Raw genomic sequence first — 22,389 nt, forward strand, 5'->3', positions numbered from 1 at the left:
GTTTCGCATACCAGGGGGGCATTTTTCGTCTCCCTTGTGGGGGCCCGGCCTCAAAGGGACTCAGCCCCGGCAGACAGGCAGGCAGACAGACATGAGGTGCATGCATAGTCAAAGAAACCTTGAATAAGCACTTCTGTTAGAGTATGCAATATATAATGGTTCTTACTGACTAGTGAGGAGATCCTGTACAAAAATCTTCTTTGGTTGGGTTAGACAGTTGGTTGATGAGATTTCTATTTGACCCAAAGAGAATGGATTCCGTTTTACCCAGATGTTATCAGCGAGCCAGGTGCAGATTCTACCGATTTCAGCGCTGAGGTCTTTTTGAAGCGGAGGCTTTTTGTCTCCACCAGGCCGAAGGCATGGGGAGAGAGTATGTTTTGCACTCCGTCCGTGTGTGTGTGTGTGCGTCCGTCCTTCCTTCCGTCCGTCTGTTACCAGCTAATCTCCGGCACCGTTGGCCCGATCCATGCCAAACTTTGCACACACACTCTCTGGATGCCAACGACGAACCTCTGCCCCAAATATTCCTCAACGGCCTGTTATAGCGCCACCATGAGGCCGATTTAGGCAAAACACATTTCTGTAGATTACTCGTACACATTTTATCCATACATCACACAATTCGGTATACACTATCTCCATAGTCATGTGATCAACACGGATCTGCACCATTTCCCATCTTCCTTCCTGATTGGCTAAGATTCGCTTCCAAAGCTCACATGATTGGTCCGTTTCGAACAAAATGCCACAAATCACAAACACAGTGTGCAATTTCCGTGAAATTATACACGCACATTTACACTAGGCTGAGGACGACATGACACAATTTATTTTCCAAACCAGCCTCATGCTGGCGCTATAACAGGGCAATTCCTGTTTTTACCTATAACTGCATCGATCTGTGTACAACTTTGTATGCGCACTCCCTAGAGGCCATGGAAAAACATTTTCCCTGCATCCCTCTACATCTGCCGGTTATAGCGCCACCATGAGGCCGATTTCTGCAAAACACATTGTTTATATTAGTCGCACAGATTTCATCCAAATCTCATGCAAATCGGTATACATGATCTCTGTAGTCATGTGATCAAGACGAGTCTGTTTGATTTCTCAGATTCTACACTGATTGGCTAAGATTGCCTTCCAAAGTCTTCAGGAGTGGCCCGTTTTGTACAAAATGCTGCACATGTCCTGCTCATCCAGAATTCTATCCTCAGAGATGCTATGAGTGATCTGGCTCTGCATTTCCTCAACAAAATGAAGAAAAGTGTTGCAAAAAACAAACAAACATGTTTATATCACTCCTAAACATTTTGCCAAACATCACACACACTCCTATCCTCCTGTTGAGACCAGCAGAGCAGAGTCATCTGCGAACAAGAACAAATTTAAGTCACAGGCTGATGTCATGTCGTTGACATTAGGAACATTAAAGTCCCTAGTATGCTTCCTTGTGGAATGCCACAGCTCTTGCTGGGGGGGGTGCTCTGTTCACACCTCCACCGCACCACCTGTTCTCTCCCCTATAGATAGAAAGACAAATGGAAAGACAGACAGACAGACAGACAGACAGATTTACGAATGTGAATATAAACATGATTTGACTAACAAACTTTGTTCCTCTTGGCAACCAACTGGTCCACGGCACGAAGCAATCACAGCGAGGGACTGGACTGTCCTTGCCATAGGTCCTTTGGGTCCTTTCAGAGCATGGGACCTTGGAAACAAACTTTTTCCTTTAGGGGCAGGCCGGGGCAGGCAGTGGTAGAGGATTGACAGCTTCTCCGTCCAATGAGAGCAGAGCAGAGCAGGGAGAAGGCGGGCCGTTCTCTTAAAGTGGTAGTATAGTCTAGTAGCAGACTATTAGCAGTTGGTTAGTTTTCCAGCAGCCAGACATAGAGAGTACAGACGTTGGGCTGTAGTGAGGTGTATTTGTCTGTAGTTTAACAGAGCAGCCTGTTGTCAAGCGAGCGGCCGTCTGGTCTGCGTTGTTATGGAACTGGATAAAATGGACGAGAACGACTGGAAATACCACGGAGAGGGAAACAAGAGTCTGGTGGTCTCACACCTGCAGGTCAGACAACCGCTAGCATAGCGGCTATATGGCTAAAAGCATCGCTGTAGCTCCCCGGGACAATGTCCGTCCAGGACTGGGGCTGCCGGGCGAAAAGTTGCATTTCGGGTCTATTTTCCGGTCGTATCGAAAATCTAAAGGTATTTGCATGTTTCTACGAATGTCTGTAACAAACACGGGGTGATAAAACGGACGTTCCGCTGTGGGACGACTGCTTTAATCGTTTTCTTTGAAAAGCCTGTTCAGAATTTCACATTCAAAAGCACGGCAGCCCGCTGCTGATCGGGAGCGCGCTTCCGTGTGAAATTCTTAACCAGGCGGTCAACAAACCGTTATTATTTCACTGTGGAAAATCACCACGTATCAATATCACCCCGTTTTTACTACAGACATCTGTGCGAACATGTCAGTCACTTAACATTTGCGATACGGCGGTGGAAAATCTGTACAAAACCCAACTTTTCGCCAGGCACCCCAGTTCTGCTGCGTATGGCACGGATACAGACTAGAGTCCCGGCAAGGGTGAGGGCAGAGCTGGGGCTAGGCTAATAAGCTAACTTGTTGTGAGTTTAAATTGAGAATGTTATTATGTTGTAGGCGCTAAACTTTTGTTAATTAACGCAGAATGTCGCTCAAAGTGTCGCACGGTGTGTGCTGTTCACGACACGTCGCGACATAACCGCTGACAAAAAGTTGACAAAGTGATAATGGCAAGCTTTAAAGAGCTCAACTCCCTCTGTGTAGGGTGTTAGCATGTTAGCTTAGCGTTTATTTAGCGGCACATCCTAGGATATAAATGATTGTGTTAGTCTGTGACGTCACATGCATGCGTAAAGTAGAGGAAGTGCACTCGAGTCGAAACGGACAGAAAATAACGCATTTGCAAACGAGGAAAAGCATAGACATCTATGTGGAAAACTTTTACTTCCCCCCCATGTTGGGATTGCGTCATTGTTATTTAGCAGCAATTTAACAAACGGGGTCTCGCGACGAAAAAGTCCGTACACGCACTTATGGCGATGTGACGTCACTTATGTATCCTTTGTTTTGTTGTAGCCGTTAGCTTAACACGTTGAAGTGCTAACGTCATAATACTTTATTCCTGAGTGCTAACAATTTTTCATGTTTCTTTTTAAATGTTTTGAAAAGATCAGATTTACAAGCTGTGAGCTTTTGGATTGTCTATTTTCGATTAGCCCAAGTATAAAGTAGGGCTTAAGTGGTTAAAAGTGTAATTTGAGTAAAAAATATGAATATAGAATGACTGATCATTTCCCCGGCTAACGTGGATAACTTTGTCCATGTCTTTGAAGTGAATTTTCCTTAAATGAAATCTGTGACATTGAAGGTTTCAGGTTGAGTCAAACTTCGGTTTTGTGTTGTTAAAGTGAATAAAGCCAGTGATTCAAAAGTGTTGTTCATGCCAAGAACCACCAAACTGATAACATAGATCAAGCGAGAAGCGACTCACCCTCCCCTCCTCCATTGAGTTCAATGGACAGGTGGCGCCATCTTGTGAGGTTCTCAGCTATTACTTTCAATGGTGTGACGTCACGTTCTCTTTCTACACACTGGCCACATACACCATTTGAAATGTAATGCCAGGGAATTTCTACATCTGTCTACTCTACATTGTTCTGTTGGTGGAGAGAGTGAAAACTGACCTGGAAAACTAATTATTTTACATTCTCTCACTGGGCTCTAACTTTTAGCTGGTGAAATAATTGTGAAATTAAACTGCTCCTCATTTTGCTGAAGAAGGCCCCCTGGTGCCCCCTCAAGGACCCCTGCTGGTCCCCAGACCCCACCTAAGTTTTTTTTTGTTTTTTAAGATTTGTTTTTGGCATTTTTTTGCCTTTATTGATAGATACAAGTGAAGAATGACAGGAAAGAGGGAGAGAGACTAGCCGCAATTTGCAACTCTAGATTTTTTTAATAATGGGATGAATCAATAACCTCCATTTGATTTTGTGATCTGCTTGTATTAAACAACGTTAAACTCACCAACATTGCAGCTCTGCCAAGCTTGAATTATCCTCTTTCAATCTGTCAAGCTTTTGTTTCATAAAAATCCACCGTAGACATGTTATGAGCTACTTTCTGTCAAGAACTTCCGTGCAGGTGATTGGAGTTTGGAAGCACTCGTCAAAGTCACTGAACGGCCCTGCGTACCACCTGTTACGAATTTGCACATAATGCAAGAGGCAGAAGCGCGACCCGTTAATAAAAACAAGTGCTTCTAAACTCCAATAACCTGCACAGAATTTCTTGACAGAAAGTAGCTCATAACATGTCTACGGTGGATTTTTATGAAACAAAAGCTTGGCAGATTGAAAGAGGACAATTCAAGCTAGGCCTAGAGCTGCAATGTTGGTGAGTTTAACATCGTTTAATACAAGCAGATCGCAAAGGCAAATTGGATGAATTGGGAGTCAATGGAGGGTATTGCAACTGTAGATTCATCCCATTATAAAAGAAATCTAGAGTTGCAAATTGCGGCTAGGAAGAGACATGCAGGAAAGGTCGTCATGAACGGGACTCGAACACGGGACGTGCTGTCAGGCCAAAGCCCATATGTGGCATGCGCCTGGACCACTTGGCCTGCGGGCGCCCCCAAACTAAGTTTTCTGAAAAACAAAACAAACCATACAAATATGTTGCTATATATCATCTTTGTCGGGTGGAAACCTTATGTGCAAAACAGTTACTTTTCAGGATTAAAAAAAAAAGTAGCAGATCTGCAGCAAGCTCAAAACGGTACTTGTGATGCGTTTGTGTGACGCTGTAGTGTAGTATGATCAACTAAGTAGGGTGATAATTTACGGGGGGAAAAATTCACAAAGTTAAAAAGAGGTTCACCTTCTGCCCGACAACAGCGATATAGAGCAACAACTGAAACTAGAAAGATGCAATCCTGCGAAATTGCGAGTGTGGTTGCCTTGTATCTCTATAGGAATATTGTTTGATTAGAAGAGTTCTGTTTGGCATGTCACCGTGTACTCGTATAGACTACTGTCCAATCAGATGAGGGCAAAGCGCACAAATGCCTTGGGAAGAGTTCTGAATCGCTGGCCAATCGGAGGGGAGAATAGTTATTGCAAGATTTTATATGTTTTTAATCAATTTAAGCACTAACAATAGTCTGACACTAATGACGCATTGGACAGGGTTCCCAGCTTGAAAGATATAACAAAACAACGTATTGGGTTAAATGGGTTAAGAAAAAACATATTGCTTGTTTGAACAACACAACATTGTCCAAGAAGAAATCAACAGCATGCATGAATGAACACACAGTGACACACAGAGTGACATTTATGAGTCACAGTGAGAGAATGGTGTTTGCGATACCGTAACGTTAACACCTTCATATGAGTCACTTCCATCCCAGATGCTGGTGCATGATACAAGCATGAGTCAGTTAGCAGTAGAGTACAGTACCAGTAATAGTAAACCTGCATTAGCCTGTAGACAGAAATCAAGGTGTGCTTCCCTCTGTTAAACCGTCCAAAATACATAAAGTAGAAAATACAAAGCCACTGTGACTCACATTGTCTCTCCTGTCAACAGCATTCCAGGGTTCTACGGTTACTGAAATACTCGACGGAAGACTCTGAAAACGCTCCCCAGGTGAGAGAGAGAGCGAGTGTGTGTGTGCATTTGTTTGTTGTGATTAACCAACTTGAACCCTAGCGCCCCTATTCTGGGGTGAATGTGAAAATAGACAATTCTCACCTATTTCTACAACAACAATCAAACAATACTCTAATAACATAATCAGAAATGATAATGTCTCATCTCGTGAGGTTCAGTGGTGTTATAATTATAATAATACAGTTTGAGAACACACCCATTGGCACTGAACACTCAGAGGGAACACTGTCCCAGCACATTTAGTCCATGGGCCCAGACCAGAATCTTCACTAATGAGGGACATTCAAGGTGGCAAATGCTATCATGTTTTTTTGAAAAGGTCTATATCCCTAGATAATATTTCAACATGATAGCAGTTCCTAAGTGGTAGCTTAGTTGCAGTTATCAGCCTTCAAAGACACCAACCATAGATTCACAGAATGAAAAATCGCCTAACTGTTTTTTGAATAAAACACGTCATACAGAGGGAAAAATGAAGAATTATCTGTCTTTCACTCAATTTAATCAATGAACATCATAACCATCACTGTCATATCAATATCAATTATTCAGTATTCATCATCTTCATCATTATCATCACATAATCGATCAGTTTAATTTCATCTTCCTCCTCTTCCTTCTGATTGCTACAGGTTTGTAGCTTGCACATTTCTGTGCACTTTAATTTGTTGGCAAGGCAGGAGCAGTCTGAAAGCTTGCAGGTCCGTACACAAGTTCCAGCACAGCCATTTGTGCTGGTGGCCCACGCATCCAGTCTAAAATCAGCATAGCTATAAGAATAAGAGATGTCATATGTCATATCAGTTAGGAGCCCAAATGACTATGAATTTCAGATTGCTGGGCATGGGGGGTCAGATCAACATATGGAATAAATTCTGTACTGGCCATATATGGAGCACCTTGATTTTCAGGCCTGTTGAGAACTTTAGTTTTTGCCGGCTGCTGGGCAATAACTTTGCGGCAGGCCCGTCTAGAGTTTGAATGGACACTTGGACAGGTATCGGTCAAAAGGGAGACATCGAAGAGGAAGGACGGGTAGGGAAGGATCAACATATGGAATGTCAGAACAGGTCAGCTCCAGTTTTGAAGCTCCATATATGCAGATCTAGGTGATGATCCTGTCTTCTCCATGTATGGCTATCCAGGGTTTGATGAGGTCAGTGTCCTGATCTTCATATATGGAGACGGCTATAGACAAATTCAGAAACGGGTCTCATGGTCGCAGCTTACGTATTTCCTGTAGGCGGACTCGACATAGCTGCGGGGTTTAAACCCTCACCAGGCGCACCTCTTTTTTTTTTGAGCGGTGTAAACCACTACAACAACTGGCTTTGTACCCGTGTACCCGTGTTCGTACCAAAAAAATTAGCATGGTTACTATGGTCACTGACATTACGTCAGACCACAGCTGATCAGGCTATATAAGACCTTGCTCTCGAGTTCACACGGGTGTGATTTTTTTCTTTACTTTAAATTCTTAGTATGATGTATAAAGTACAGCAGCCATGTGTTCATAAAACAGAAAGATTGGGTATTGGGTAAGACTGACGTTATGTATCTTTCAGGACCTTTCACTGCTTCGTCTCAACCATTACTCAATGGCTCTGGTCTCAGGCCCCGCGGTGGATATTTTGACATTCCGTTTTTTTTTCTTTTTTGGGGGGGAATGTTGCCACTACTGTTGGACCAGCCATAAACTAAACAGGTTCATCTCGATGTTCTGCATCTTTGTAATGTTAGTGTTAGTAAAAAGCAGGTAAAAGAGTAACGTTTGACTTGAGGCAGACTAACATCAGTCACTCTACTGTTCACTGTAGTAGAAGAGGTGCGCCTGGTGAGGGTTTAAACCAAGGGGCCAGTGAGGCTATTCAACGTTGAAGGTCTGGGTCCTACTGGTAGGAGGAGGGACTACAGGCGGACCCGTGGATTCATGACCGGGAAACCCCGTGCAGCTGGGCTTTAACATTGAGCGCTCGGTTGCATACGTCACCCCGGACCTCAAAGTTGAGGTCCGGAGGAGGGACTTCCGTCAGTCTTCCGGGTGCTTCAAAACGCCACTGAGCAACTTCCACTGACTTGTAAAGCACTTTGAGCACTTGGAAAGCGCTATAAAATGCAATTCATTATTATTATTATTGAAAGTAGCCAAACCAAGGCTTGCCCCAGGATTAAAGTCATCAAGGTTACATTTAACTTAATTATGACAAGACATTATTGTATGGACCTCAAAACAGACTTTAGACTGTAAGATCCTTCTCAATAAATGTAAAGCAAAACATAATAGCTATTTATGGGTTTCAGCCTAATTATTTCATAATTTATGCAAATATTCTAAATGACAAAAGGTTGAATAATTTAGTCATGGCAAGATACGAATTTCAGGACATGTATAGACTCAGAGTCTAAGAGAGACTAAGATAATCATTGACTAAATGTAGAAATGTCCTTATTTCGACATGATTGCACCATGGTAACAGATTAATTTCTATACATCACAAACATAGACTCACCTTTCTAAGTTAAGTAAAGCAAAGTTATAGTAATTTCTTATATGTCATAGCATTTGTGTGTGTGTATAATTATAAGTGTGAATAAACTTAATTGTAACATAACATCTACAGTAAACTGCACAAAATCCTACTCTGCATATAAGGGGAGTTAATGGGGAAACAATGATTGTCCCAAAAAAGTATTAAAGCTACTCATTTGAAAATGCTATCATGACTCAAAGTACTTATATGGACCCAGCAAACAAAATGGTTGCAAATAGATTTTGCCACCAAAAATGTCCCTCACTTCTGGTCTGGCCCATGGACTAATTAGTGAACTCAGTGAGTTAGATGTCCATTTCAAGGCACTCATGAAGATACTTATGAAGACATTCATGATTATCCCTTACAAATTAATTATTGCCCCCGATCGGAGTCATTTAATATTCCGTGCCTATCTGCTGATACTGAATCTTGATGGGAGCTTTGTATCGTCTGTCCGGCGGAAACGTCATAGTCATAATTATTATGCCCAAATCTGTTACTTTTCAGGATTCAAAAATAGGAAAAGTACAATCTCAAATCGCGTCGACTCGCTTTGTGCCGAGTTTTGAGTTTGTTACTTTTTATATTGTTGTGATGCTGTAGTATGATCTAGGACCGGTCATTAATTCACAAATAAAATACGGAGACGCATAGTTTCTGCCCGACTGCAACAATATTTATTATTTACCTATGTATATGTACGGTAACGCAGATTTCACATTCCACACTGCTCAGTACATCAGAGAAGGAATAGTTCAGTACTGGCTAGCTGATCCTGTTCTTGCAACAGAAGTGTATTCTCTTCTCGGAGGATGGCAAGCATCCATCGATTGGGTTTCAGCATAAACTGCTTAGTGGTAATTCCCCCAATGAAAAGTGGATGTTCTGCTGAACACAACCAACGTTTGAATGGTGTTTCTAGGATGAACACAGACAGAGTATTGTGTGTTTGTTTCCCACTTGCTTTTTAGAAGCTAACTTCCACACCATCCACAACTTTGTTTTATGGGTCCTAATGCCTGTTTTATACTTGGTTACGTACCGAAAATAGCAGATTTGCAAGCTCACAGCTTTGTGGATCTACTATTTTTGATGCACGGCATGAGCAACTGAATGTAAATCATGCTTAATGTATCAATATTTAACTGTTGAGCAAATGTGGAATGTTCATTGTGGAATGCATTCAAACTGCTGTAGTTGTTATTTCAAGCAGGTCCATCAACAGCTGATCAAGGCAAGCCAGTCATGTTGTTGATAAAGTGATGTGCTGTTTAAAGTGTAAAATATATCATTTGGTGCCCTGACACAGCATATGCAGTTTGAATTAATATAGTTTCTGTCGGGTGGCAACCTCATATGAGGTTACAGTTAGTTACTTTTCAGGATTCAAATTTAAAAGTAGATCAACAAGCTCAAGTTTCAAGCTTGCAGATCTGGTACTTTTGATGCTTTTGTGTGACACAAAATTATGATCAAGTAGGGCATTAATTTGTGAAATAAGGTTAGAATAAGGAGATAAGCGGTTTCTGCAACGATATGATAGCTGCTGTAGACGGTGCGCAACAGGACCGTAATTTGATCGTGCTTAAAATGGCAGATCCAGATGACTATCTTTGAGTTAGTGAGTGACATCACTAGTTATTACGGTTATTGCATCTTTCCTTTGTTACTTTACCGGGAAGCCAACCAGCTTACCAGGATGTGCAGAATGAATATCGTTGCTGTCTGGCAGAAACCTCTTATCTTCCCCCCCCCCCCCCGTAAATGAACGCCCTACTTGATCATACTACAGCGTCGTGCTTCGAGCTTGTAGATCTGCTACTTTTGAATTAGAAAAGTAACAGTTTTGGACATATGAGGTTTCCACCCGACAGAGATGATATGAACATTTATCTTTAGTTTGTATAATGAAACCACCAACCCAGGAACTCGGTAGAAGTGCCTTGCTCAAAGGGTTTAGAACAGTGGTTCCCAAACAAAATGGACCCAAACGAGCTCACAATACATTGCTTGATTTGCTTTGTGAGGTTGTAGATCAGCTATTTTCACTACTTCTTAAACATTTATTTTCTAATTAATGGAATTTCTTAGTTTTTTCTTAGATTTCTTCTTTGGGAACCAGTGGTTTAGAATTGTGAGACACGTCCGACGACATATTCTGCAAGATGTACAGTGTGTGTGTGTTGGTCGGTCTCTTCCTTTATTTCTCTGTCTCTCTCCTTGTCTGTCTGACTGTCAGACTACAGAACAGACCTACAGGCACATCCAGAACATTGTTGACTTCAGTAAGAACGTCATGAGGCCTCTACTGGGAGACAAGTTCGTCCACAGCGGAGTAAGCATGCACGCACACGCACACACACGACAATACCACCAGTAGTAATAATGAATGGCTGTATTTTATTACTTTATTATTATTTTATTTGTTTTACTACAGGAAGTGGTCAAACTGCCTCTAGAGTTTGTCAGACAGCTGTCAATCAAAGTTGAACATCAGAGACCAGGTGAGACAGCTGTGTACACACACACACTCTCAACACCAAACATATATACATTACTTCCAGTTGCTGTTTAGAGTATAAGGGCATAACAAAGCTGTACCATAATGCATGCTTATGTGTGTTGCAGAGTGGCGCTGTAACAAGGTGATGGACATCTACAGTGGCTGCGCTCTGTGCCTTCCAAACCTGACCTCGCCTCCATACAACCTGACCACACACACACAACCTCTCTGTATAGAGATAAAGGTACCACACAGTACAAATGCAGCTGCTCTGCTCCTACGTCCACCCACTCACTTGTTGTGTGTCCTTGGCTCTGTGTGCGAGCTCATTAAAGATAGAAAGTCGCATTGCCTCTGCGACCAGGTTGTTGCTGACTAAGCCAGAAAACAGCGCCGTGCTGTTAGGAAATATTTTGCATTGGAGGCAAATTAACAAGGAAAATCTCCTATGCAAGATGCCAACACAACGAAGGTAGCAGTGAATGGACTGGTGTGCCGACTTCTATTAGACTGTTCCCCTTTCAACAACACTGAAGCATTAAACAACACAGCCCAGTAAATAGTTGATTTAAGTGCATTGTCCTGTTCATGGCCCAGCAGAAATTACTCCAAGCTAAGCTGGTTCACACATTGGGGTGTTCACGAGTCACCAAATGCATATCATTTTGGGGGTCCTTGTTTGGCACAAATTATTTGAGAGTTGCTGATTTAGAAGGCATTTGTAGAATGTTAGTGGGTTAACTCAACGCAGCTGGAAGCGTAAAGTCCCTTAATGTTAGTGGGTTAACTCAACGCAGCTGGAAGCGTAAAGTCCCTTGCATGTCAGGTCCTACCGAGTCAGACGTTTGCATTCACACATGCAGCCTCACTGATTAGTATCTAGATAACGTCCATGATAAACAGTGCATGTGTGAATGAGGCTACTCTCTGTTCTATAATGTAATTTCTCATTACAATGTTATCTAGTAGCTTCTCTGTTCTATCTGTCTTTCCATCAAGACAGGAATGTGTTAACCATTTAACCCCTCTGTCCTTAGTAAACTAATACAGTACTTAGTTGATCGGGGGTTGGCCCTGTATTTGGCCCTCAATTTACCCCCTTTTTCTTATGCACCAAATCTCTTTGGTGTAAATGGTGGATCTACAGGCACACAACCCATCACGTTGCAATGTGTTGTGAGCTTGTAGATCGGTTATTTTCAGCTAATGTTTCCCCCAGAATAGGGTTGAGGTTGTAGTAATTGAATGTTTTTTGCTCAGTCAGATGATGTTTCAACAAATTACTTTCACTGTGGTTTTACAACACAAAACTCACGTGTGTGCGTGTGTTTGTGTGTGTGTGTGTTTTGCATATGTTTTTTTCAGCCTAAATGTGGCTTCCTGCCTTCAGCTCGACATGTCAGTAAAGACATCAAAACCAAGATATGTCGCTTCTGTACTCATCAACACTACAAGGTAGCTATTGTTACATTACATATTTACATTGCAAGGAAGGTATTCGGTTACATATAACTTTACACAATCCAATGTTAACAGTACTTCATCATTGATGGAGACACACATTGCATCGCTGAGGTCAGATGGGAAGTGGGGTAGTAAAACATCAAGTCATGTGACCGTAATGTCATGTGAATCTGTACAAAACATGTTCGGTAACTTTGCTGTTTACTAGTTGTAGGTCACATGTGACATGATCTGTATGACATTGTGTGTGTGTTTGCACACAGGCGCCTGCCTGCCTGTGTGGGCCGTTCTAGTCTATGCAGTGATGAGAGTCATAGGATTATTACATAGGCTGGTATATTCCAGCAAATGAACACACTAGAACTTGATTAATGCACACATTAAATGTCAGTATATGCAATGGCCAATTGTATTATTGGCCATTGTGTATTATGTTAGCAACAGATTGAAGTGACAGTGTTGTATTATGTTGTAAGAAACGACACATTGAAGTGACAGTATTTATTGTGTTGTTTCTCCAGGTGGCCAACGGGAAGTGGAAGAGACCCAGTCTCTACTGCCCTCTAGACCTGTTCTCAGGGTACTACATCTACTGCACCACTGAATACTATTACTGTCTAGTGTCTACGACCTGACACTATAGTACTGTATTAATGATACTATATTAATTCTGTTACTTATGTAACATACATATATACTACTGCATTAATAATACTTATACTACTATTACTGGCACTAATATACTACTTATACAAGATTTACATTCATATATTTCCTTCCTAACATGTTTGTCGGAATGGTATTAGTCCACTGACTGTGTGTGTGTTTCTTTTTTTTTTAGGAACAAGCAAAGAATGTACTTTGCCATCAAACACTTGATAGAAGAACCACAAAATAACTTTAAAATATTCAAGGTGAGTAGAACATCCTGTCTGTCTAATCCACTGGTTCCAAAACAGTGGGTCGGGCCCCATTTGTGGGTCACGGACCAATGTTTGTGGGTAACGACTGGAGTAAAAATCTTCTCCAATATTCAAAATATATATATAAATCTAAAATGTCATAAATAAAAATAATAAAGTAGTAGACCTACAAACTTGCAAGGCACCACAAAGCGATGCGCTCTATGCTTGTAGATCTGCCATTTTTACTAGTTTGGGGTCCTGGGCTAACATCTAATCTCTCTTTTGGGTCTCGACCTGAAAAGTTTTGGAACCACTGGTCTGATCTGTCTGCCGGCCAGGATTCTCACGGTAGTCTCTCTCTCTCTCTCTCTCTCTCTCTCTCTCTCTCTCTCTCTCAGGGTGGTCAGTGTATATACGGAGGTAAAGAGGGCAGTGAGGACTTCCAGGATTTGAACTCGCTCCTGCAGCACCTCAGACCTTACTTCCTGTCTGGAACGCCCAGGCTCAATGGTCACCTGGCCAACAAGGCTGTTCTTAATGACCTCATACAGGTACAAGACTGTGGTTGTACTGGTCAGCTCCTCCCAGTGACTGATCGTATCAGACTGTGGTTGTACTGGTCAGCTCCTCCCAGTGACCAACAGTAGAAGACTGTGGTTGTACAGTACTGGTCAGCTCCTCCCAGTGACCAACAGTAGAAGACTGTGGTTGTACAGTACTGGTCAGCTCCTCTCAGTGACCAACATTAGAAGACTGTGGTTGTACTGGTCAGCTGTGCTCTACCCAAATTTCAAGTACAGGGTGTGTTCTACCGTTATACGCTATATGCGTAGTATAGCGTATACCGGTAGAGTGCTTAGTGTGCTGAAATGTGTGGGGGAAAAAAGCTTATCTCGTCTGCTAATCATTTCGACCACACGCGTATAGCCTATAGGTGCGCATGTCGCGCAGGGAATAATTATGGTATAGACCCTGAAAGAACCTAGACTCACTACAGCACTGATTGAAAGTACTCTGTTGACATTAATTATTATCAAAATGAATCACACTAATTATAATAATGAAACACAGGTGTTGGTGAATGCTCTGCTGAACACTGGAGGGGAGGAGCGAGGGATGAGGTTGGAGAGAGGAGAGGGGCGGGGCTTCTGTGAGGCCAGCCTCCTCACTAGAGAACTGATCAGAAACAGTAAGTCTGTCTACCTGTCTGTCTATTTATGTGTCTGCCTGCCTGTGTGTCTCTGTCTACCTGTCTGTCTATTTATGTGTCTGCCTGCCTGTGTGTCTCTGTCTACCTGTCTCTCTATTTATGTGTCTGCCTGCCTTATCCGTCCTTTTAGACTTTGTAATAAAAAATGCACAGGGAAAATATGTCAAATAACTGAAATATACAAAGACATTTCAGACATGTATTAATTCTACAAGCTTACGTGTTACAAAGCTTGTAGATCAGCTATTTCTGCTTTGGTTTTTTATGTGTGAACATTTTTCAACATAGAAACGATTATGACTATGACACAATAATTGCGATTATCTCAAATAATTGCCATTATTAGACAATTATGTAATAATTGTGAGAGGTCTAATTCTACTTTGACTTTAGTTACGTGAAAGAGAATGATGGCACTGTTTGACCCTGCAGGTTGTCCAGGTCTTCCTAGAGACTGCGTTCTGTCCAGGATTCTTCACACTCAGATGTTGGACAGTTTGGACATCGAAGGTCTGCATCCTCTGTACCGCCGCCTGGAACAGCATCTCAAACTGTACCCTGAAGACAGGTAACACCCACACCTCTTAACCATGGCAACAACACCTAAATCACTTCAAACTGTACCCTGAAGACAGGTAACACCCACACCTCTTAACCATGGCAACAACACCTAAATCACTTCAAACTGTACCCTGAATACAGCTAACACCCACAACTCTTAACCATGGCAACAACACCTAAAACACTTCAAACTGTACCCTGAAGACAGGTAACACCCACACCTCTTAACCATGGCAACAACACCTAAAACACTTCAAACTGTACCCTGAATACGGGTAACACCCACACCTCTTTACCATGGCAACAACACCTAAAACACTTCAAACTGTACCCTGAAGACAGGTAACACCCACACCTCTTAACCATGGCAACAACACCTAAATCACTTCAAACTGTACCCTGAAGACGGGTAACACCCACACCTCTTAACCATGGCAACAACACCTAAAACACTTCAAACTGTACCCTGAAGACAGGTAACACCCACACCTCTTAACCATGGCAACAACACCTAAAACACTTCAAACTGTACCCTGAAGACGGGTAACACCCACACCTCTTTACCATGGCAACAACACCTAAAACACTTGAAACTGTACCCTGAAGACAGGTAACACCCACACCTCTTAACCATGGCAACAACACCTAAAACACTTCAAACTGTACCCTGAAGACAGGTAACACCCACAACTCTTAACCATGGCAACAACACATACTGTAACACATGAACAATTGCATCTTCATGCCTGAAGAAGGCCGAAAGGCTGAAACGTTGCTATGACTCTTATTTAAAATAAAACTCTTGAACCAGCAAGTGGCGATGTGCGGGTCTCTCCTCCTTCTCCAAACGTTTGCTGCTCTGCCAGGACCTATACGAACCTGCTGTAAGATTAAACCCGGGTGTGCGGAAGTCATCAGTGCATTGACCTGAGCAAAACAATTTTCCCATGTCGATAATAAAGACATCTAATATCTCTAATAAAAATGGCATTCGTAAAATCATCAGATGTCTTCACATTATTATAAGTATAGTATACAAACGTGTGTGTGTGTGTGTGTGTGTGTGTGTGTGTGTGTGTCAGGAGTCGTCTCCAACTGGATGGACCGTACAATGCAGCCTTCTTGGAGAGGATCCAGAAATGTCCTGCTGAAGACGATGGCTCTATAGACTACGCTGCAGCCAAGGTTTGACACTACAAACATTTACACTATACAAAACAAAGTTTAATTTGTGTGTGCAGAAGTAGAGCTACCCTGAAGAAGAAGACAGCTTGTCTGTCAGAAATGTTGGTTCAGTCTCTGTGTCCACAATAAAATATTTGGCATTGGCAGCTACGAGTGTGCGGCTATACATTTGTTTATTATCAGAAATAGAGCTATCATTATGAGAGAAGCAAAAGGGGCTGCGTCTAGGGATGCACGATTAATCGGTAGCATATATAGTGCTATACAGTATATCGGCCGATCACCGATACGATATATCGGATCGGTGGTCTAAAATTCACTGATCCGCAAATCCGATAAAGGCTGAAAGCTGCGCAGTTTACATCTGCGCAGCAGTGTGTGTGGGTCTTGAATAGCTGTCATGCATACATTAAGGTATGTACATCGCACGCCATGATAGAATAGTGGAACTCAAAGGTAGCAAAGGACATATCAAAATATTATGCATCCTCAGTCAGGTTGTACAAACATCCCCATGCCATTCCATCTGTGTTTCATCTCTGTATCTATAACAGACATCTTTACACCTTTTGACAGTTAATACACCAGATGTTGTGTTTGATGAAGAGTCCAGGGAAGTGTCTCTGACTCTCTATTAGAGATGGCCTGCACCTTTGACCCTAGCCCAGAGGAAGCTTTTATGACCACGGTCATTAAATACCAACCATGATGTCTACATACCATCTCAAAGCTGGGCTATAGGTGTAGACTATTTGTTTTTATATTTGGCAGCCTAGGACATACCCACAGACTGGTTTTAGAGGGTTTCAACAACTTGGAATACCCAAAAAGACTGGCAAAGAAGTATTGCGCTGTTTCTGTTGTAATTTTGCAGTCGCCACATGGTGGAGACAATGTTACCGCTAATATTTCTGTCCTTGTATTCTCTCCTTTATGTGGACAATACATCGTTAAAATGTGTGTTAAAATGTGTGTGTGTGTTGGTACAGGTTCATCAGTACCGTGTTGCCATGACGGCAAAGGATTGTTCCATCATGGTTGCCTTGGTTCCCTGTGGAGACGATGAAAGGTGAGGAAGATGATGACATGGTCATGATGGTCTCACGTGATCAGATGACCTCTAAAGTCAATGTAGACACCATTCATAACTGCAGAACCAATGCAAATAATTTAGAGCGGTCCTTCAGATGATTGGGCTGAACACCAATCATACTGATTGGCAGCTAACAAACCTACGCAGTAGGCATAGGTTTATTAGCTGTTCAAGCAGCTACACTGCATTTAGACATCACCAGATGTATCGGTAGACACTAGGCAGGCAGAGATCTCCCATCGAGTTTCACTCGCACACAATTTGAATTGTACTAATGAGTATACAACTAATTATTTTAGTAATTGTTAGATTGTGTTCGAACTAGCAATAGAGAGTTTGAATTGGTCGTACTAGCTATAGAATGCATTTTCCATCACACCCTAATGGTCTTGGATATTTCATAAAACTAAAGGTTAAAGAAAATATAAACAAGAGTTTTCAGTCAAGAGATTCCATTTAGCTTTAAACCCTGTCTCCTCCTCCTGCAGTCTGTCAGGGCAGATGAAAGGCAGAGACCTCCTCCTGTGCTCCTCCAGGTCCTCTGCTCCTCGGTTCGCCTTCTCCATGTCCATCCTGGACCTGGACCCCAAGCCGTTCGACAGCGTTCCCCGCCAGCTGCTCCTGGACCACCAGATCGTCTCCTTCTACCTGAGAACCAAGGATCCTCTGGACAGAGAGCCGGAGGAAGACTGCTGCACCCTGCTCTTCCACCCTGTCTGAAGCACCGGCTCGCGGCAAAAAAAAATAGCAGACCCACAAGCTTGCAAACGCTTTGTAGGTCTTTCGCAAGCTTGTAGGTCTGCTATTTTTGTCGCACGAGGGCGCGTGTGTGAAGTGTCGTGGATGTGGCACGATTGCGAGCTTGTATGTCTGCTGTTTTTTTTGCGACGGGGCATAAATTAGGCATGAAAAGAACCTCCATTGCTGCTGCTAAACCACCACGGTCCTCCACAGACGGATGGACGGACACACGGAGGGGCAGCCATGTTGAAGTGGCAACCTGGAATCGTCTAGAGACGATTACCACAAAAAACCAACAAGTAATGAATTCTAAATACAATGGACAACGGACATTAATGAACTGAGGTCAAAACCCGAAGTGTGTGTGTGTGCGCGTGTGTGTGAAGAGTTCTACTGTTGGAATCACAGAGGAAACAAATATCCCCCAGGACGTCCTGTTACAATCTTCACACTACTGATGTCTGGCCAATAAACTGAGTTTCTTTTTGGCTAATAGGGTGTGGTACAGGACGGTAGGTTTGAATGACACTGCTTCTATTACGACCTCAGTCGCATGACGTCTGCAGGGATCGAACCTACGACCTGTGCTGTGTGGGGTCAGGTCACCTGGGGGGGGGGGGGGGGGGTCACCAGTACCACTATAACGTAATGGATCAGAACTAAAACTTGACCCTTCCCTCACCACGCCCACACCGATGAGAGCTCACAGAGGGCCGATCTCATTAAGATGTCATGTTTTTTTTCTTTGGTCTCTTTAGTCTGATTTTTAATATTATTTATTGGAAATGAATGGGCTTATTTTTTCTTTTTTTTTAATCGGAGCACTGATTGTTCTCCAGGAGGTTTACGTGGCGATGACCCCAGATCCTAACCTGGCCACGCCTCCTCTGCAGTCTCCATGGCAACACTGACTAAGGTGGAGTAATGGCAGAAAAACATATTCACTGTTCCTCAATGTCTGCCCTGAAGCCCACCACGGGTTCAAAAGGATACTTTAGGGTCTGTAACTCTTTTTTCCCGCCTAATATTGAACCAGTTCAGAGTGTTTCCACTTAAAATGAATTGGTTCAGAACTGGAACCAAAAACATGGCTGCTGGTTCCGTGAAAGCACCAAGGTTCCAAGAATCTTCTAGAACGGAAGCAGTTCCAGAACCAGTTGTTTTTGGTGGAAAAGGGCATGAGAGTATTTTTTTTAATCTTCGGACCCCTTACTGTAAAAACCCAAGTTTTCATTTAGTTAGAGACCCATGTGGGCCCATTTGGACCCCTGGTGGTCCCTGTAACCCACAGTGAGAACCAGTGAGTGAATTGATGAGTGATGAAATAACCTTGGCTTTACTTATCAGTGATGTAATTTCCTGACCTCGGCCATATTAGGTAAAGTGATTGTACTGTAGGTCTGGGTCGTACCAGATTCATACATAAGACAAACTTCACTTCCCGTTTGTGTTTTTAGTGCACTATTCTGTGTGTCGGCTATTTTGTCGCACGTCCAAATTCCAAGATCATGTTTAAGTTTTTGAGAGAGCACCCCCTTTTCTCATGAACTTTGTGTTGAAACATGGATGCTGTTGCTAACAGCGTTTGTTTACATGTCATCACCATGGAGAACAACACTTGAATCCGACTAGTGGGAACTAAAAACCAACCGCCAAACTGTGTTTGTTTGTACTGACAATAAAGATGGCGAAGCATCTAGTGTCCAATCCGGTGCACCTTCCGCTCTGCTTAGACAACTTTAACATTGTCAACCCTTGGGTGTGTTACCTCCTCCCCCCTCATGTTTCTCTCTTTTTTGTTTTTTCTTTTTTCACTCCATCATCTACCCCGATGACAGTAGTGACAATTTACTGACTTTTAAGAACTTTTTTTTAAGAAATAAATGAAAAAAGATCATTATTGCATCAAATGTAATTAACAAAATACTATAAAAACCGGTGAAACAGTGGCCAATTGTCAAATAAAATATAAGAGGTAATTTTTTTTGAAAATAGCTGATCTACAAGGTCACATGAGGCGGTGTGAGCCTGAAAAGGCTGAGAACCACTGTCCTACCTGACAGCAGATTATTGGTTAAAATATCCCTTTAACTCATTCAAATAAGTCCAGGATGGTAGCTTTAATTATGCTGGCTGACAGGAGCCTTGTGGATCTGCTGTTTTGCTAATCATGATAAAGTATATAGGGCTTAAAGGGTTGAGCTTACCTGAAGGATGGGACAAGTTAACAGAATCATGTGTAGTTTAATTCAAACTGTAAAGGTAAATGTATTTTTTTTAAACAAACTGATAACATAACAACCATAGAGTGCAGTACACTCATTGTGGTCCCAAGTATTTACTACATATTTATTACATAGCTCACAACGTTGTGAACTTGATCACCAATTTTATTTAACTTTTGTATTTAAAAAATATAAAATAAACTGAAGTTTTCCCACCCGAAAAACATTATGGGGGGAAAATGAGCGCCCTCGAACATCCAAATATGATCTTTGAATGTGTACGGTAAAATGGTGAATATCCATAATGGTGCACTAAAACGTAAATACATGAGCTCAAAGAGCACAAACCACTCCCTTTGTTTTTAAACGTAATAATAGGTCAATAAACAAATGCAAAAGTATTTAACAGCATAGTATTTATGATTAACATAAATACTATGCAGTTAGTCATGTACTAACAATACAAGAGACATACTTTTGGAGTCTACTTTTCTGTTGCTTTTCGCATGTAGTTCCTTCCATTTGCCTTTAGGGGGCAGTGTTTAACACCTTGATTGTGAGGGGGACACTGCATAGAGGTATTCTAATAATGATGTTATTAATATTGTGGGAAGAGGTTGACAGTTAGACAGGTAAGCAGACAGACAGACAGAAGCTGCTACTCTGCTGTGTTTTGTGCCATAAGTGCTTGTTGTGTGGTGTTTGTGCGTTTGAGCACATTTCTCTCCTGCACAAGGGTGTGTGTTAGTGCCTATGTATTCTGTCATGGCTGTGTGTGTGTGTGTGTGTGTGCGTGCATGTGTTGAGGTTTAAACTGCTTGTGTCCCACAGTTCACCTTTAATTTCTTTAACCGTAACAGGATATGTAACGTTCTGTAATACCTCCATTGTCTGCTTTTCTCCAATGCTTAATTTATAATCTCACCCAAAATAATAGATCTACAAGCTCACTGTGCGTCCCATCACAATGTGATCTTGTAGAGCTAATCGGGGGTCAGCGTCCTCAATTGCTTGAACAACATTCTCTCCATGTTTATAACGGTGAATCTCAACCTTGTGTTTCGGGGCCCACTCAAATATTGAAAATACATGCGGCCCACCCATCTGGCCACTTCACATGGCTGCGTGCAATGTTTTCAGGGCAAGGATCAATTGATCGTGTTCCGGCTTGGATCAATGGAATCAACATAGTATAATTTCACTTCCTGTTTATCAATAAAAATATAATTTTGAAAGAAAATATACCATGATATATATTTGACATATTCATATTAAGTTATATTATCATTACAATCCTATATAGGCTATATTTAGTTTTATTATTTGGGGGCCCACTTGCAAAACCCTGGCTGCCCACAGGTTGAGAATCACTGGTTTATATTGAGGATGGGACACTGATTCTCAGCTCCAGACTACTGCTAGTTCTATCAGCTAGTACAGTAGTGGTTCTCATACATATTCACATCAAGGACCCCCACATTGAAAAGAGTTTGAACAAATTTTACTAGGAGTGCCAGACCCCACTTTCAGAACCACTGAGCTAATGTTATTCACCTGGTATCCAATGGCTGAACAGGTCTCTGCTTAGAACACTACAATGAAAACCATCAACTGTTGGGTCATCACAACTAGTTCATGTCCAGCAGTCCAGCAGTACTGACACTGCTGTGCCTGGTACCTGCAGTACTGCTGTTTTATAAATCCTACCAGGACCTCTAGTACAGCTGGTTTCTTATGAGGACCTCAGACCTGTAGCAGTATAGACCTGTGATACCAGGTGAACATCAGCAGCGTATTGGTAGCAGTAGTTTGACCTGTGATACCAGGTGAACATCAGCAGTGTATTGGTAGCAGTAGTTTGACCTGTGATACCAGGTGAACATCAGCAGCGTATTGGCAGCAGTAGTTTGTGGCACTGGGCTGTTGCGGGTGTGTCCGTCCTCTGCTCAACCTCCTGTGTGACACTTTTAAATGGTAACACTTGAGACACGTGTCCCTCTGTCTCATCTACACATTCTCACTCCCAGGTCATAATGGGTTGACAAAGACATGCTGGGGAAAAATAATAAAATAAAAACCAAACAAGGCAGTTGTGCCGTCTCTCTCAGCACCGTTCAAGTTGCATACCGATTAAAGAAATTCATGTCAACATGTGGTGCAACTACAAAGCCTCTCGCGCCAAATGTCTGCCGATTGGTTGGATGTTGCCGCTGTAGGACCTGGGTGTGGGGATGCAT

The 22,389-nt window shown here is 42.3% G+C and overlaps 1 protein-coding gene across 1 annotated transcript; it reads left to right on the forward strand.

The window, feature by feature from the left end:
* Nucleotides 1–1,864: 1,864 nt before the first annotated feature.
* ippk (inositol 1,3,4,5,6-pentakisphosphate 2-kinase) lies at nucleotides 1,865–19,626 on the forward strand. Its single transcript, XM_079511088.1, has 14 exons — nucleotides 1,865–2,077; nucleotides 5,648–5,707; nucleotides 10,505–10,600; nucleotides 10,703–10,769; nucleotides 10,894–11,012; nucleotides 12,134–12,223; nucleotides 12,754–12,812; nucleotides 13,074–13,146; nucleotides 13,536–13,688; nucleotides 14,209–14,326; nucleotides 14,780–14,915; nucleotides 15,991–16,093; nucleotides 17,083–17,162; nucleotides 17,675–19,626. The coding sequence occupies exons 1-14, from the start codon at nucleotides 1,997–1,999 to the stop codon at nucleotides 17,904–17,906; spliced, it is 1,467 nt and encodes a 488-aa protein (XP_079367214.1). The 5' UTR covers nucleotides 1,865–1,996; the 3' UTR covers nucleotides 17,907–19,626.
* Nucleotides 19,627–22,389: the final 2,763 nt, after the last annotated feature.

The sequence above is a fragment of the Electrona antarctica genome (genome assembly GCF_951216825.1).
Source record: "Electrona antarctica genome assembly, chromosome: 9".
NCBI classification, from domain to species: domain Eukaryota; kingdom Metazoa; phylum Chordata; class Actinopteri; order Myctophiformes; family Myctophidae; genus Electrona; species Electrona antarctica.